Below are 17,490 nucleotides of genomic sequence, written 5' to 3' on the forward strand. Positions count from 1 at the left end.
GCTCTTGCTTTGCAGTCTATCTAAATCATTATGCTATAACTCTTTTTAAAACTACAGTTCTTAGCTCAGCCTTTGCTTCAAAATAATACTAGAAGATGCATAACTTCTGACTTCTCCAGGAAGTGGTCACTAGACTACATTTTCATTGATTGTGAGCATGTTTGCTTATAAGCTAAGCGCAATAAACTCTTAATGCATCATAAGGCTGCACAGTTAAAATCAATTAGGAAATGCAAACTAAGCATCCAATAGCATTTGATAACTTGGACTGTATTGGCTTTTGATATATTTGTGGTAAACATTAAGAAAAAGTTGTGCACTACACATTTAAATAAATCCACTTAAAATCGTCACATTTTCTTATCTCTAAAAAATTTGCTTTCCTCCAACACCAAAAATTTGCTGTTTGAAAGATCCACTCAAAAAAGGAGAAACCAATATAAAGAGAGTGTGAAACTGGCTATACAGGAAGTGTTGTGAAATGCACAAAGTAAACAGAAAAACTAGAGAGAGATTTTTCTCTAATCTGTTACAATAATCCTACTTTACTTGTAACAATAGTGTGTAATAAAATAAAAGGAGGTTTGGGGCTTCTAGGTATGTCTAAATTATTTACATTAATTTCCAAGGGAATCTTCTGCATAATCTCTTTGGGTTTTGACATTCACAGCTCAGTTTTTGATTCTCTCAAATTTGTGTCTGAGAAAAGCACCCATAACAATATTCATAAGTGTGCATTAGTGCATCAGAACTGGTAAAGAATTATTGCAATGCTAGTACTGCTGACAATTTGTCAGGTCATTCTTCATGTGGCAATAGTAAGGCAAATTGTCAAACACTGTTTTTTGTGAACATCTAATATTGCAAATTGCTAGATGATAATTTAAAAGTAATGTCTACAAATGTTGGATTGGAATATAATGTTCCTGTTCATTGGCTAGTGAAGCACTTATTGTACGCTGGGAATACTTAATCACTCTCCTTACCACCACAAACAAAACCCAACACCACTAACTCTTATTAACTTTATTTTTTGTGTTAGCCACCAGAAAGGCTGATTGTGGTTGGGATATGTTCCATGGCAAAGAAATCCAAGTCCAAACCAATGAACGAAATTCTGGAACGCCTATCCATGTTTAAGTACATCACAGTGGTAATATTTGAAGAGGATGTCATTTTGAATGAACCTGTAGAAAACTGGCCTTTATGTGACTGTCTCATTTCTTTTCATTCTAAAGGTAAAGCTTTTCAAGTAGTAGCATGAACCTCTCACTTTTAAACTTCATTTTGCCTTTTTTTTTATTATTTTAATTGAATATTTAGCCGAATTACAAGTTAGCAGTTTCTAGGGGCTTTTTGTTTTGGGTATTTGGAAAAAAATTAACATCACAATTATAATATTTGAAACCCCGCTTTTAGTATTTCAGCTATTACAGCGTTAAAATATTATGGTATTAAATATTTGGGATCATCTCATCTGCTGTGGCATTTGAAATCTAATTGCTGACCAGGCAAATAACATTTACTTATGAAGCTATCAAATATACTTGTTCACCTCATCCCAGTAAGCACAGGACTGTTCTCACTTAAAGAAACACTTTTGTACATCTCTTGAGGAATCTTGCTCTATAAGAAACAATGTTCATTCTGGATAGTCACATCCCCTCTACCTCTCTCCTCTGTACACTGGCAAAATACTAAAGTATTCAGTGTCTAGAGATGTAGAACACAGTTTTCTACTGGTTGGAACAAAAGGGCAAGGAGCCAGAGGAAAAGTGTTTTCTAGTAGTCTAACTTGATTTACTGGGTTACTAGGCTACTCTGACTTTTGTGCATAGGTCAATTCAGCTATAGATCACACTGATTAAAACAAAAATAAAAAAAACCTCTACTCATTCAGGTCAAATGTATAATATTGAAATTGAAGGGTTTTTTTACCCAAATACTTAAACACGACACTAGTAAGTTAATATATATTCCTTAATAAACCTTGTTTAGGATTTCCACTGGACAAAGCAGTTGCCTATGCAAAACTCAGGAATCCATTTGTAATCAATGACTTGAACATGCAGTATCATATACAAGACAGGTAAGTAATAACCACTAATCAGATATAAACCACTTCAGCTCTATTTTACTGAAAATCAGCAAATAAAAAAAGTATTTAAGACTGTGAAATACTGGTGATATGTAATATCTTGGGATTGTCATCACAATGACAACACCAATATATGCATCATTCTACAGTAGTCTAGTAAATATACTGGCTGGAAGTATCTCAAAAATAGTGTGTGTGTGTGTGTGTGTGTATATGTATATATATATATATATATATATATATATATAGGAAGGACATTAGGGACATACCTAAGCGAGATAACTTGTGATTACTATTTTGACTGCAGTAGTACCCACTATCTTTCCAAACTGAGAAAGGCACCGCCCTTACTCCATTCTAGATTTACTTTCAGACTGTAAACAATTTGAGGCAAAAATTGTCATTTACTATATGTTTGTACAGAACCTAGCACTATGAGGTCCTGACCTAGTAGTCTAGTAAATATACTGGCTGACAGTATCTCAAAAATAGTGTGTGTGTGTGTGTGTGTGTATATATATAAGGGAAGGACATTAGGGACATACCTAAGCGAGATAACTTGTGATTACTATTTTGACTGCAGTAGTACCCACTATCTTTCCAAACTGAGAAAGATATATATATATATATAAGAACATGTGTGTGTGTGTGTGTATATATATATATACATGTTCTTATGTTCTTACATACATGTAGAAGACAGTAAATTACAAAACAAATGACTAGTAAATAATAAATAGGTGTAACTTGTTGACCTTAATCTGGTATTGGACTGTACTGCCTTTGATCAATCCTTTAGAATTATTTATTGCTTTATATTGTGGTATCTCTTAGAGGCCTGGTCTAGGTCAGGACCTCATAGTGCTAGGTTCTGTACAAACATATAGTAAATGACAATTTTTGCCTCAAATTGTTTACAGTCTGAAAGTAAATCTAGAATGGAGTAAGGGCCGTGCCTTTCTCAGTTTGGAAAGATTTAGCAGATAGTGGGTACTACTGCAGTCAAAATAGTAATCACAAGTTATCTCGCTTAGGTATGTCCCTAATGTCCTTCCCTTACCCACACCAGTTGAAGCTCAAGCAGTGAGATCCTGATGTTGAGTTTTTAAAATTAATTAAGAGTTTAATTTTTTTTACTTTCAACTTTGTTCTGTGGAAACATTTGTAATTACTGTCAGTCTCAAAGTATTATTTCATGAGCATTTCACTTTGTCGTTGCACAAGACACTTAGTGACAAACATTGAAAGATATTGGCAATGGTAGAGGCCGAGATAGTAATTGTGAAACACGACAGTGGTTGTGAAACAAAGAGAGGTTTAGCTGAAATTATATTAAATCAGGGGTGGGCAAACTACGGCGAGCCGCACCATGCGGCTCGGCCCCACTCTGGCTGGGGCGCTGGGTCGGGGGCCGCACCATGCGACTCGGCCCTACTCCACCTGGGGCGCAGGGTCGGGGCTGCATGACGCAGCTTGGCCCCCGCTCCAGCGCTCTGGCCTGCGCGCAGGGTCGGGGCCATACCACGTGGCTCTTGGAAGCCGCAGCATGGCCCCGCTCCGGCTCCTACGCACTCCAATGGGAGCTGCAGGGGCGGTGCCTGTGGATGGGGCAGCGTGCAGAGCTGCCTGGCTGCGCATAGGAGCCAGAGAAGGGACATGCAACTGCTTCCGGGAGCCACTTGAGGTAAGCGCTGCTCAGAGCCTGCCCCTCCTGAGCCTCTCCCCATGCCCCAACCCCCTGTCCCAGCCCTGATCCCCCTCCTGTTCTCCAAACCCCTCAATCCCAGCCCGGAGCACCCTCCTGCACCCCAACCTCTCATCCCCAGCTCCACCCCAGAGCCTGCACCCCCAGCCGGAACCTGCACCCCTTCCCACACCTCTGCCCCAGCCCTGATCTCCCTCCCACCTTCCGAACCCTTCGGTCCCAGCCCAGAGCACCCTCCTACACCCCAAACTCCTTATCCCCAGCCCCACCCCAGAGCCCGCACCTCCTCCTGCACCCCAACCCCAATTTTGTGAGCATTCATGGTCCATCATACAATTTCTATTCCGTGATGTGGCCCTTGGGCCAAAAAGTTTGTCCACCCCTGTATTAAACAGATGAGTCTCACTGAAATGCACAGAGAAGTTAGTTATGTCCCAAAAAGTCAGATGTTACAGTTCATATACTATTTGTTATACTTACGTACAACATTATTTGACTGTAGAGTTCATGTAGTTTATTTGCTAAGTTTTTATCCACAAAATTTATGCAAAGCAAACGCCTGTTCAGATGTTAGTGTTCTGAGTCCCCATTGTCATCCAAAGTGTCTTCTCTGTCTGCATCATGACCTGGAGAAGAGCTCTGGGTAGCTCAAAAGCTTGTCTCTTTCACCAACAGAAATTGGTCCAATTAAAGATATTATTTGACCCACCTTTTCTCTCTCCATCATGAAAAGCAAATATTAATAAATGAATAGTTAATAAAGTATAGAAACACTGGAGCCCTTTGTACAGTAAAAAAAGTACAATTTCAGACACCTACCAGTTGATGACCAACAGTTGTTGCAACAGTGCACAAGCATTTCAGCAAATTTGGAATTGCACTTGCATGGAGCAAGTCTCTCCATACTCTGCTGTTCCTGTCTTGTGACAAGCTAAAAGTATTGGCATTGCCATTCGCACTGGTTCAGTGACATTGGTGTGAAGTGCAACTGTCTAAGTAGACATCCCTTAAAGCACTGCCTACGTTAACAGAGTACCATGATAGTTATGATTATATAAAGTAAGCTTTGGGTTTCATGGACTATAAAATGTAAATATTGTTCAGACTTTATCACTTTGGTTGGATAACCTTTGTGATCTTCTTTTAGGAGAGAAGTGTATAGCATCCTCAAAGCTGAAGGCATTTTACTTCCTCGTTATGCAATTCTGAACCGTGATCCAAACAACCCCAAAGGTAACAGATTTTCCTAACTTTCTTATTAAGGTTCTATTTTTACAACTTGGAGTATTTTGTTAAACACTTTGAATGGTAACCTTTAACGTTCTGAACCCTCTGCTTGCCTGCCCCCACTTCTGTGCCCCTTTCCTTTAATTCAATCAGTGACTTCCTGCTCATTGCAAGGGGGAAGGAGATGGGGAGGAGCAGATGCTTACAGCAAAAGTTCCCTACAAAATGTAGTTTTTAACTCTGCTATGGAGGTGCTTCTGACAGATTTTGGACTTGCCATGGTCCCTCAGAAGCAGTCCCATCCTGAATAACTTTACCAAATCTGACTGGCTGGTCTCCCTCTGCCCAACATAATGAGACCACACAGGGCACAGATATTGGGAGACAGTTGGAGGAGCTAACATTTTGAGCTGGCTGAGGGCTGTCGTTCTGGAGAGTGCTAGGGATGAATTGGTACCAAGGAGCCTGCACAGTCAATGTGTTAACACGTCAACAGACTTACAACAAAGATGTTGCTCCTGGGCTAAAAGGGTCAACATCAACAGTTATGGCAAATATGAAATGAAACTAGGCTGTCCAAGCTTCTGTTGATCTAACTAAGGTATTTATATGACCCTCATCTCTAAAGTACCTGAATGCTTCACAGTCTAATGTATTTATACTCACAACATACCTGTCAGGCAAGGAAGTGCTACTATTTGTATTTCAATTCCCATCTCTAAAATATAGAGACTGTATTTAATTAAATAAATACTACTGGGAATTGTGTGATTATGAGAGACTTTAATTTTCCAGCTATAGATCGGATGACAAATGCTACTACTAATAATAGGGCCTAGATTTTCCTTAATGTGATAGCTGACAGATTTCTACACCAAATAGTCACCAAACCAACAAGAGGTGATGCCATTTTAGATTTTGTATTGATGGGTAGTTGAGGACCTCATAGAAGAACTGATGGTTGGAGACAACCTTGGTTTGAGGGATCATGAGCTAAATCAGTTTAAACCAAATGGAAGGAGAAACAACAATAGGTCTGCAACTAGGGTCCTTGATTTCAAATGGGAAAACTTTTAAAAATTAAGAGAATTAGAGAAGTGGACTGGACTGGAGAACTCAAGGATCTGAATGTGGAGGAGGCTTGGAATTACTTTAAGTCAAGGTTGCAGAAGCTATTGGAAACCTGCATCCCAAGCAAGGAAAAAAAATTCATAGGGAGTGGTTGCAGAGCAAACTGGATAAGCAAGCATCTCAAACAGTTGATTAAGAGAAAGCAGAAAGCCTACAAGGAATGGAAGATGGGATGAATTAGCAAGAAAGTCTACCTCTTGGAGATCAGAAAGTGTAACTGTCTGGCTGGTGGTTCTTGCCGACATGCTCTGGGTCCAACTGATTGCTATATTTTGGGTTGGGAGGGAATTTTCTCCCTGGGTTAAAGTGGCAGATACTTTGGGTGGGTTTTTGTTTGTTTGTTTTTTTTGGTTTATTTTTGCCTTCCTCTGCAGCATGGGTCACTTGCAGGTTTAAAGTAGAGTAAATGGATTTTCTGTAACTTTAAGTCTTTAAATCATGATTTGAGGACTTCCATAACTCAGCTAGAGGTTAGGGGTCTATTACAGGAGAGGGTGGGTGAGGTTCTATGCCTCCAGTCTGCAGGAGGTCAGACTAGATGATTACGATGGTCCTTTCTGTCCTTAAAGTGTGAGTCCTTGAGAGGCAATCCATCTGTCCTGAAAATTCACTCTGCTTAAGATTGTTGCCTTGGAATTGGATTCATTCATTGTTTTTCAAAAAAACAGAAGTTTCTTCCTCACTAGAAGTGCAACTCTCAGTGCATCCTTAACTGCATATCGGCCTACTGATGATTCCCTAATACATTTTTTAAAAATGTAACAAATCTTAGTTTTTATATAAGTCTTGTAAGTCGCTATGTCTAAAACTGAGAAAGAATCCAGAAAAAAGGGTTTAGGGAACATTGGGATTGAGGGAAATACCACAATTGTATTCCGTGAATATAACTAATTTCCTCTTTGAAGGGAAGTTGAATCGTCTGTCATAAAAACTGGAAAAACTATGACGTTTAGAAGGCAAGCTGAGAGCATAGGTCAGAATTTTCCAAAATGATCGATACATTTTGAGTAAAACATTCGAAGTGCATCAATCACTTTCAGTTGATTTTGAGTGAAGTATATGTCCCTTTTGAAAATAGGGCTTGGGCTCATAAGTTAATGAGGCATTTTTGGAAAATTGTACCCATTGGTACCTCAAAATTTGGAAGCTTAACTTGATTCCTGTTAGAAACCTGAATTTCAGAAAGTGCCGAGTACCCCAGATTAGAAACTATTAAAATAATACAATGGGCCAATCTAACTTCAGACTTGGTATAACAAAATATAACACAGCTAGATGGACAGGAGTTAGAGCAATAAGATAACCTGGCAAAAGCTAGTGGAAAGTATAATGATTTTTTTTTTTAATGTTGTGTGTGTATATAGACTCAGTATTTCATGTCACTGCAATAGAAAGTCATAAAGGGATTTGAATGAGGAGAGACTAGTGGCCTGGTATCTTGCCTCAGGAAAGGCATTCCACATATAAAGGCAGCTTGAAAGAAAATGGGATATTTGAAGTGGACTAATGGGATATCAAGACTGGTATCACTAAGATGGTTTGGCAGGAAGGCCATTAGAGACCCATTTTTTGAGAAATGGATGTCCCTTGTCTACTAGGTCTTAATCACATTTATAGTAGAGACATTGAACCTGGATCCTTCTAATATACATGGACAAATATTCTCTCACACCTGATGTTGTCGGAGGAGGGGAGAGGGAAGAGGGAATGAAGATGCAAGTGTAGCTGTGATAGCCATAAAAGAGACAATCTTACTTCAAAAATAATTCATAAAGTCACTTACTTACATCATCCATTTAACTATTGAAGTCTCTTTGTGTTCCCCCTTTTTGTTATGTATTGCATTTGAGTCCAGTAATTTAACTACAGTGGTAACATCAGGCATATGAGCAATGAAATAAGGTTGGATGGTAGATCAAGTTTCAAAGTTCCTTTTGAACTTTCCTTAAACGTTTTAAACAATTGGATAGACCAGAATTTCTTCATTACCTTTTTCCTCCTCAGAAAAAGGCACTCACTTTGATCAGATTCTAGCTCTTGTATCATAAACTTTTTAATCTACAAACCACAGCCAGGAAATTGCACACGGCCTGCTTAAGCAAATACTGTAGCTGGCTGGACTTTGTGCAATAGGCAACTTGAAAAAAGTGAACTCGATTCAGTTGGAAATTGCAATACAAGGTACTGAAAGTTTGCCAAGTGTTTCTGTATCCATTATGATGCAGTCTTACAGTTTATTCTGTTAATAAATACTTAGTTTCAGAGATTTTAAGATTTTTGTATTTTTAATTTCATTGGTGGTAGAATTGTAGCATGCTATATAAGTTATCTCAAAAATCTGAATTTCTATCTAAGGGTTGGTTTCTAATCTAATATATGGCAGTGAACATGATTGGTTTGAGATGATTAAACAGACACTTTGGGACAGATCATTCATAAAAATAGTACAATATTTGAAATGGAACAAAATGATTTCTTGAGGTTATGTACAAGTATATGCATCTTCTTGAAATAAGAGAGTGGGGGGAGAGATGCTAAGGTGAAGAAAACATTGATATACCAAGGCTGGCTCTGCCCAGTGTGGAAGAATGTGACAATGATGGCTCATTTCCCTGTTCTGTAATGTCAAGGGGATTGTTATGAGCAGGTGTTGCAGCATAGAGGCTATCTCTCTCTCTCTCTCTCCCTGAAATTGAGGGACTGAGGCAATCAGATTGGATTAAAAAAAGATCAGTGATTTAAAAATAAATCTTTTTTTAAATAGCATTTTTTATTAAAATACAATATTTTTCTTTTAAAACTATTTTCAATTAAATTTGAAATCATAACTCACATTAAGAGCTAAACTTACTATAATATATTCAATTTAAATAGTTTAAATTAAATAAAAAAAATCAGGCAATGCATGTTTGCCGCCAAAGTTTTAAAAGACAGACCAGTGAACTGGTGGAAGTCGCTGGCTAAGCATGTGGAACCAGTGTTTGTTGACGCGCTAGACCAGTCTTTGATAGCAGTAGCCTCTTCTGCAGGCGCAGAGAATATTTTCTTTGTTCAGTTTATTCAATTAGTTGAGTTCAGCGACTAGTTAATCAAAAGTTAAGAAACCGATTGGGAGCTACAAAAGTAGGAAAGCTTATTTTTCTCTTCCACTGTATGAATAAAAATGAGGTTTAGAGGATGAGATCTATTAGTTCTAAAATCTTGAAGGACATAGTGACCAGAAACCATCAGTTCAGTTCACTAACTATTGGTAATACATCCTTTTTTTTAAACAGATCAGTCAGTTTTAAATGTAAAACATGTTTTGAAAAACTCATTCTTCTTCTGTATCATGCACATTTAAGGTAGTTTTATTTAACAAATAATTTTAAAATGCTAGTTTTATACATTTTTAATTGAATTCAAGTTTCCATCCACAAATGACAAACCATGAATAGAAAATCAATCTAGTACATAAGAAATGTATCAGTCACCATTTTCTTCCATAATAAATGGATCAATTAAGCACCTGAATAAATATATGTTAAATTATATAATTGCTTAAATAAATATATATAGATAAAGTGTATCCTTCTGGGTAGCAAAAAGAAGTACCAAATTATACCAACCATTGAAAATCTGCCTTTCTTTAGGAGAATAAAGTACAAATGCAAAATGTGATTAAAATTGGTGATTTAGATCAATTTCATGTATGCTCATTTAACTCATAATTAAATTGCTTTGATTTAAATCAATCCATCCAGTAAGCAGGGGTGGTAGAGATGCTGGTGTGTTCTTTCTCTGTGCCTAGATAATGCTTGTAAATCACTGTTGCACTGAGAAAGTACTTCCCAGTGACCTACAGGGAAGAAACACAGATACTCCCGAGACAAGGCGAGTTCCCTTCCTGCACCTATAGGGATGGCAGAGAGATGCTAAGTTATGGAGAGGAGGGTGATGAGCAGGCACCAGTGCACCATAGTTCACTGGGTTGTTAAGTGTTTTAGGGCTCAGCCCAGCACTGATGGAATAGATGGAGTAGAGGTCCATCCCCAGTTTGTACCAGGGAGGTGTTCTGGTGCCAAATCTGGGTCCGTTCTTAGTGCTTCCTTCCTTGAATAACTGCTCCAAACATGATTTATAAGAACTTAAATTGGTGATTCAATTTCAATAGTTCAATATTTTTTTTGTCTTAACTAATAAATTGTTAATTTTTGGAAAGTGAGTAATTGTGACTTTTATTGTATATACCTTTACCGCATAATATGTCTTTACTTTGTGCTCATTTCTCCAGAATGCAATTTGATTGAAGGAGAAGACCAGGTGGAGGTGAATGGGGAAGTTTTCCAAAAGCCATTTGTAGAGAAGCCAGTAAGTGCCGAGGACCACAATGTATACATTTATTATCCAACATCTGCTGGTGGTGGAAGCCAGAGGCTTTTTCGAAAGGTGAGGAAATTGCCACACTTAAATTATTTAAAAAAATTATTGTCCTGAATGACTGTAATCTTGGTTCTATTATAGTGACTTAAAAAAAACAACCAAACCCTGAAATATCTTTGGAGAATCAGATGCAAATCTACACAAGCCAGAATCAAAAGACCAAATTCTTTAGCAGAGGTATGGCCTTTGTACCACAGAAGTTGTGCAAAAAGGGTCTATAATCTACCTGCAGACAATTTCCTTAACATAGAGGAGGTCTGCTAGGATATCTACACTGCAACCAGGGTCTGCTTCTCTGCCCACCATCTTGTTGTGCATATGAATGGATTCATTTTCAAGAATACAAGGCCTGGTCCACACTAACCCCCCACTTCGGACTAAGGTACGCAAATTCAGCTACGTTAATAACGTAGCTGAATTCGAAGTACCTTAGTCCAAACTTACCGCGGGTCCAGACGCGGCAGGCAGGCTCCCCCGTCGATGCCGCGTACTCCTCTCGCCGAGCTGGAGTACCGGCGTCGACGGCGAGCACTTCCGGGATCGATCCGGGATCGATTTATCGCGTCTAGACAAGACGCGATAAATCGATCCCAGAAGATCGATTGCCTGCCGCCGAACCAGGAAGTAAGTGTAGACGTACCCCAAGTTGCCTAATATACTGGTGGTTTAAACTAAACTGATGAGAGAACGTACATGAACTACTCTTGAGGAGGTTGTTGAATTTTCACCTCAAATACTCAAACAGGTTGGAACAGAAGCTGTTATAGAGATCTGTTGACCTGAATCTGTTGACTAAAACTAAAACAAGGTTCTTTCTAGTGACAATGCATTCCTACTAACTTTTGATTAATTAAAAAGTCATTGCAATTAGCAGTGAGGATACATACTGAGGCTGGATGTAATGTAACTTTGTGTATAGCCTAAATGTAGTACTGTGTAATTTCAGAATCTGTGCCCTTAGTCTGGTAGTGCTGCAGGATATTAGCACAGAGGTAGCATTGTACCATTTTATGGTATAGAAGTAGTCGGTCATTTGGGAAACTTTTATTTAATATTTTCAGCCTCTATTAAATAGATATGACTTCATAGTCAAGTCTCTAAATAGTTTAATGTATTTGTATCTATAAAGCCATCCTTTGTGGAATATGTTTAGTTAGTTATCCAAAAGCAGGAGGGGGAGGGAATTGTGGAAGAAGAGACAGAAATCAGCTCTGAGAGTGTGCATATTTAAGGAGGTGAAAGGGTTTATCTTAAAGAGAGGCTTTAATAGAAAATATTTGTTTCAGATTGGCAGCAGGAGCAGTGTTTATTCCCCTGAAAGCAATGTGAGAAAAACGGGCTCCTACATTTATGAGGAGTTCATGCCTACAGATGGCACTGATGTAAAGGTATGAAACTGCACATTCTGATTTATATTTAGAACAGTCAAATACTCCAAGAGCTTTGGCAGTTTTTGAGATGAAAATGTGTCTTGTGGGGTGGCAGGGCTCAGGCAGGCTCAGACTTTGGTCCCCCCTTGTGGGGGTCGTGTAATAATTTTTGTTGTCAGAAGGGGGTCACGGTGCAATGAAGTTTGAGAATAATTAGTATTAGAAATTATTAGTTATTATTAGCAGACATTTGAGAAGTATTAGTATATTTACTAATAAACTATGACTAATTATAAATGTACACTGCTTTGGAGAAAATACACTAAAAGTACATTGTTAATACATTATCTATACTTTTTTTTTAGTTCATTTGCTTTATATATTTAGTTTTTATTAATTTAGATTTAAAATAATTATAAAAGACTGGGCATCCTCACATTATTATTAATAAAATAAAATCCCAGCAGTGTTAAAGTAATTATTTCAGCAGGAACTCAGCCAGTCACCTACAGAATTTCCTTCCCTTAATTGTGTGGGGAGTAGATCCTGGAAAGTCACCAAATTCATGTTATTTTGGACCATGGGAGGGATCAAGTGCCAGAGTCTCTGAGCCCTTGCTGCGAACGCCCTACCAAGAACCCCCTCTTATAATGAGGGGGAGATCCTGCTTGGATACTTTGGCTCCCCACAACTGTGACGGTATGGCATGTGGAGAGGCAATCTTTCGGGTAGGCCTACTCCCAGGCTAGGTAGAACTTTATGGGTCATAACCAACATCTTAAACTCCACCTGGAGACCAGTAGGAAGATGGTGCAGTGCAGATCCCAGAGTACTGATGTTGTATACTCCCAGTTAGATGCCTTGCTTGGTAAGCAAGCTGCTGCATTGTTCACCCATTGTCACTCTTCAAATGTTTTTAAGGTGTAGCCTCATATAGAACACATTGCAGTAGCTAATCTTGAGGTTATGAAAGCCTGAGTCAGAGCCTCCTAGCCAAACACAGATGGTAAAAGGCGGCCTGTGTTGTAATACAACCAAACAGAAGCTGGGGGTCTAAAATTAACCCTAAGCTGCAAACTCTCATAACTAATGGATGTATTCCAGCAATCAGAGGGACTGATGTTACCTCCACCATCTCATCCAATTGCTTCCCCAACTCTGATCACCCTCATCCATTTCTTAATCTCAGTTAGACACTGGCTGAGCTACTGAATCACATCAGATGTGATGGAGACATACAGTTAGGTGTCATCAGCAAGTTGCAAACACCACGCCTCATGCTTTCTATCAACCTCATATACACAGTGAACAGGACAGGTGACAGAATGGCATCCTGCAAGAGCCATACCTGAGAATTCTTTGGGAAGAGGAGCAATTGCCCACAACTACCTATTGACATCTTGGAGAGAAAAGAACGAAGCTATTGAAGACAGAGTAGTCCTGACAAGTAACACCTCCCTATGATCAGTGGTATCACAGGCAGCTGATAGTAGTAGTACCTGTATAGACAAATGATCTTCATCCAGGAGATTATTGACCACTGCAGTCTGTGCCAAAGCCACGCCTGTACGTAGTGTGACAAGGGCCTAGGAGGTCAAAGACCTCTAGATACAGTGAGAGTTGTCTCACCACAACCTTCTCCTGGGAAAGATGTGATACTGGTCAATAATTAGTTAGATTGTTAGTGTCAAGCGATAACTTCTTCAGTAAATGCCACACTACAGCTTCCTTTAAAGTAATAGGCAGTCTGCCAGTTCTGAGGCATTAACAGACTCCAAAAGTAAAAGACCCAGTACTTTTCCATTGGCCTTATCGCCCAGGAAGGACATACATTCAAAATACAGGTTCAGGTATGAAGTTATCTCAGTACCTCAGCAAGTATTAGTGGCTGAAATTCTAGAAGAGAAGACGAGGCCCTTGTTCTCTCAAGACCAAACTCTGCCACCACAGAAGCATCCCTAATTTGATCAATTTTGTCTGCAAAAAAAATCAAGCAATTTCCTCACAACAGGAGGTACTTGGACTAGCTCCCAAACTGAAATAGTTCGGTAAAACCAGACATTTTACCACTCCAAAAAAAAAAAAAAAATCTGCTGTCTGAGACTTTGCAGGTCCTATGGTGGGGGAAGAGAACTTATTCTTTGCTTCTTGTACTGCCACAGCATATGAGTTTGCTCAATTGTAGCATAAATATTTTTTTTTAGCCTTGGCACAAGACCTCCACTACTAGTGCTCTAGCCATCTTCCTTCCTGCTTTATTTGTCACTGATAATGCATCAGGCTGGATGTCCTGTGAGAACAAAGCAAAGAGGGAGCCTAGAAGCTACCTCATCATTGGTTAAGAGCATTACCATCTAATTTGCAGTGAGTCTATATGACAGGATGCTATTAATAGCTTCAAACTGGGTTCTGCAGAAACCTGCACCCTTAGAACACACAGGGAACTGTGGTTAAGGGTGTGATTAAGGTATAAGGGAACACTTACACCTGCTGGTGTCCTCTAGATTGAAGGTTGGCCTGTGGGTGGCCATACAGTAATTTTCTGTGTAGACAAGCCCCCGTAATGTTTCTGAACATGTGTATGCTGCTATATGATCTGAACTTGACATAAACTCAGTGTAGCTAAGTTAATAACTTCTAATTTTTAAATAAAGGTATACACAGTAGGTCCAGACTATGCACATGCTGAAGCTAGGAAGTCCCCAGCTTTGGATGGCAAGGTAGAACGAGACAGTGAAGGAAAAGAAGTGAGATATCCAGTCATCCTGAATGCAAGAGAGAAGTTGATTGCTTGGAAAGTGTGCCTTGCATTTAAGGTAAACAGACCACTTACTAGCTGATAAAATGTGTAGTACTAATTGTGTACTATGTGAAAATTCTGTTAGTCAGTGCTCATAAACAGAGGTATTATTGTTAGAGAGCTCCTGGAATGGAAAAAAAAATTGCACTCACATTTTCTTTTTTTTTTTTTTTTTTTATTCTGGTGGACTTCTCCTGTTTTTAAATAATTAGTTTTTTAATATTCTTATTGCATACTGTCAGAGGTGATAAAATGCGGAAAACCTAGTCTACTGCAATGTCTTCATGAGTTGCTCTGCCTGTGCTGGAAAGAGGGAAAAATACCACAAGAAATGAGACGCCAACATCATCACTCTCTATAAAAACAAGGGTGACAGGAGTGACTGTAACAACTATCGTGGCATTTCCCTTCTTAGCATTATGGGAAGAGCCTTTGCCCAAGTTGTCCTGAATAGACTTGCAGACCGTTACAGACAAAATCTGTCCTGAATCACAGTGTGGCTTCACAGCTGAAAGGTCTACTATCGCTGAGACAACTACAAACAAAACAAACAAACAAAAAAGAGAACAAAAAATGCCCGTTTACATATTGTGATGGGATCAGGCCAGATGGCTACAAGAGAGTGATAGAAGGCAGATATATTAGCCTCAGATTAAGCAGGTCCCTTTTCCCTGGGTAAGGTAACAGGGGTGGTTCCAGAACAATCAGAAACTTGCTGGAACCAATTAAGGCAGGCAGGCTAATTAGGACACTTGGAGCCAATTAAGAAGCTGCTAGAATCCATTAAGACAGGCAGGCTAATCAGGGCACCTGGTTTAAAAAGGACCTCACTGCAGTCAGTAAGGGGCGTGCAAGGAGCTGGGAGCAAGAGGCGCGCAAGAAGCTGAGAGTGAGTAGGCGTACTGCTGGAGGACTGAGAAGTACAAGCGTTATCAGACATCAGGAGGAAGGTCCAGTGTGAGGACAAAGAAGGTGTTGGGAAGAGGCCATGGGGAAGTAGCCCCAGGGAGTTGTAGCTGTCACGCAGCTGACACTAAAGACAGCTGCAATCCACAGGGCCCTGGGCTGGAACCCGGAGTAGAGGGCGGGCCCAGGTTTCCCCCATCCTCTCAATTCCCTATTTGATATAAGAGAAGTTGGTCTAGACTGTGGGTCCCACCAGAGGGGAAGGTCTCTGGCCTGTCCCCCGACCCATTAGGTGGGCCAGCAGAGACTGCGGGGGATTGTTCTCCTTTTCTCCATGCTGGCCAGTGATGAGGTTAGCCGAGTGAACGGCAGGTTTGTGCCTCTAACAAAAGGAGCCAAACTGAGGACTGCCGAAAACCTCTGAGGCGAGCAAATCTGCCAGAAAGCGCAGAACCCACCAAGGAAGAGGAGGAACTTTGTCACAACAGCCTTTGTCGATCTCACAAAGGCTTTTGACCTTGTCAGTAGAAGTAGACTATTTACGCTTCTAGAAAAGATTGGATGTCCCCCCCTAAGCTCTCAAGCATGATTTGATCCTTCCATGAAAACACATATGGCACAGTTCAGTACAACAACTCAGTTTCTGAGGCTTTCCAGATGCGTAACAGAGTTAAGCAAGGTTGTGTACTTGCCCCAACTCTGTTTGGGGTGGTCTTCTCCTTGCTACTGAAACAAGCTTTTGGTTCCTCAACTAAGGGAATCTACTTGCACTCAAGATCTGATGGGAAGCTGTTCAATCTTGCAAGACTCAGATCTAAAACCAAGACTTGAGAGGCCCTTATCCAACACCTCCTCTTTGCTGATGACACAGCAATGACAGCCCACACAGAAGTCCATCTCCAAAATCTTACGTATGGTTTTTCCAAAGCCTGCCAAGACTTTGGGCTTACCATAAGCCTAAAAAGGATGAACGTAATATGCCAAGGAGTTGAGAAAGCACCCTCCATCAAGATCAACAACTATGAACTTGAAGTGGTAAACAAGTTCACATACCTGGGGTCCACTATTGCAGTCAACCTTTCACTTGAAATGGAACTCAACATCCACATTGGAAAAGCCGCCACAATGTCTAGACTAAAGAAAGAGGGTATGGCAAAACAACAAACTGACAGAACACACAAAGATCTGTATGTGTTGTGCATGTGTTATCAGCACACTTTTTTATGGGAGCGAGATGTTGACCTTATACTCTCATCAGGAAAAGAGGCTCAACAACTTTCATATGCGTTGCCTTCATCAAACCTTTGGCATCTCCTGGAAGGACAGAGTCACCAACACTGAGGTGCTCAAGCGGGCCAGCATACCCAGCATGCAAACACTGCTCAACCAGAGATGCCTCTGCTGGCTTGGGCATGTGTGCCGAATGAATGATGGGCGCATCCCAAAGGACATAATCTACAGCGAATTGGCATCTGGAAAAAGACCCAAAGGACACCCAAAATTGTGTTTCAAGTATGTGTGCAAGTGAGACCTCTAAGAAATGGACATGGATGTGGACAACTGGAAAGATCACACTCAAGACCGCAGCCTTTGGAAACAAGAGCTAAACAAAGGTCTCCTGAGTTATGAGGGGAAGCAGTCCAGCTTAGCAGAGGAGAAAAGAGCTTGCAGAAGGCAGAGCCCAAAGAGTCGAAACATCACCTTTAAATGTGACAGATGCAGCAGAGATACTCTCTCGAATGGGTCTCTTCAGCCACAGCCGCGGCTGCCATAAAACCAACTGAGTACATTTTTTACCTCTCGGGTAGATTCCCATGGTCTCTCGAGACTG

The 17,490-nt window shown here is 40.1% G+C and overlaps 1 protein-coding gene across 1 annotated transcript in view; it reads left to right on the forward strand.

Annotated features, from left to right (window-relative positions):
• Nucleotides 1-17,490, forward strand: part of PPIP5K2 (diphosphoinositol pentakisphosphate kinase 2) — a 93,130-nt gene that overhangs the window by 15,580 nt on the left and 60,060 nt on the right. The window contains exons 3-8 of the mRNA XM_065405953.1: nucleotides 1,043-1,238; nucleotides 1,999-2,089; nucleotides 4,951-5,036; nucleotides 10,435-10,589; nucleotides 11,870-11,971; nucleotides 14,608-14,769. Of these exons, the coding sequence (XP_065262025.1) occupies nucleotides 1,043-1,238; nucleotides 1,999-2,089; nucleotides 4,951-5,036; nucleotides 10,435-10,589; nucleotides 11,870-11,971; nucleotides 14,608-14,769 (792 nt within the window). The remainder of the gene's footprint in view (nucleotides 1-1,042; nucleotides 1,239-1,998; nucleotides 2,090-4,950; nucleotides 5,037-10,434; nucleotides 10,590-11,869; nucleotides 11,972-14,607; nucleotides 14,770-17,490) is intronic.

This window comes from Emys orbicularis, chromosome 6, assembly GCF_028017835.1.
Source record: "Emys orbicularis isolate rEmyOrb1 chromosome 6, rEmyOrb1.hap1, whole genome shotgun sequence".
Taxonomy (NCBI): Eukaryota; Metazoa; Chordata; order Testudines; family Emydidae; genus Emys; species Emys orbicularis.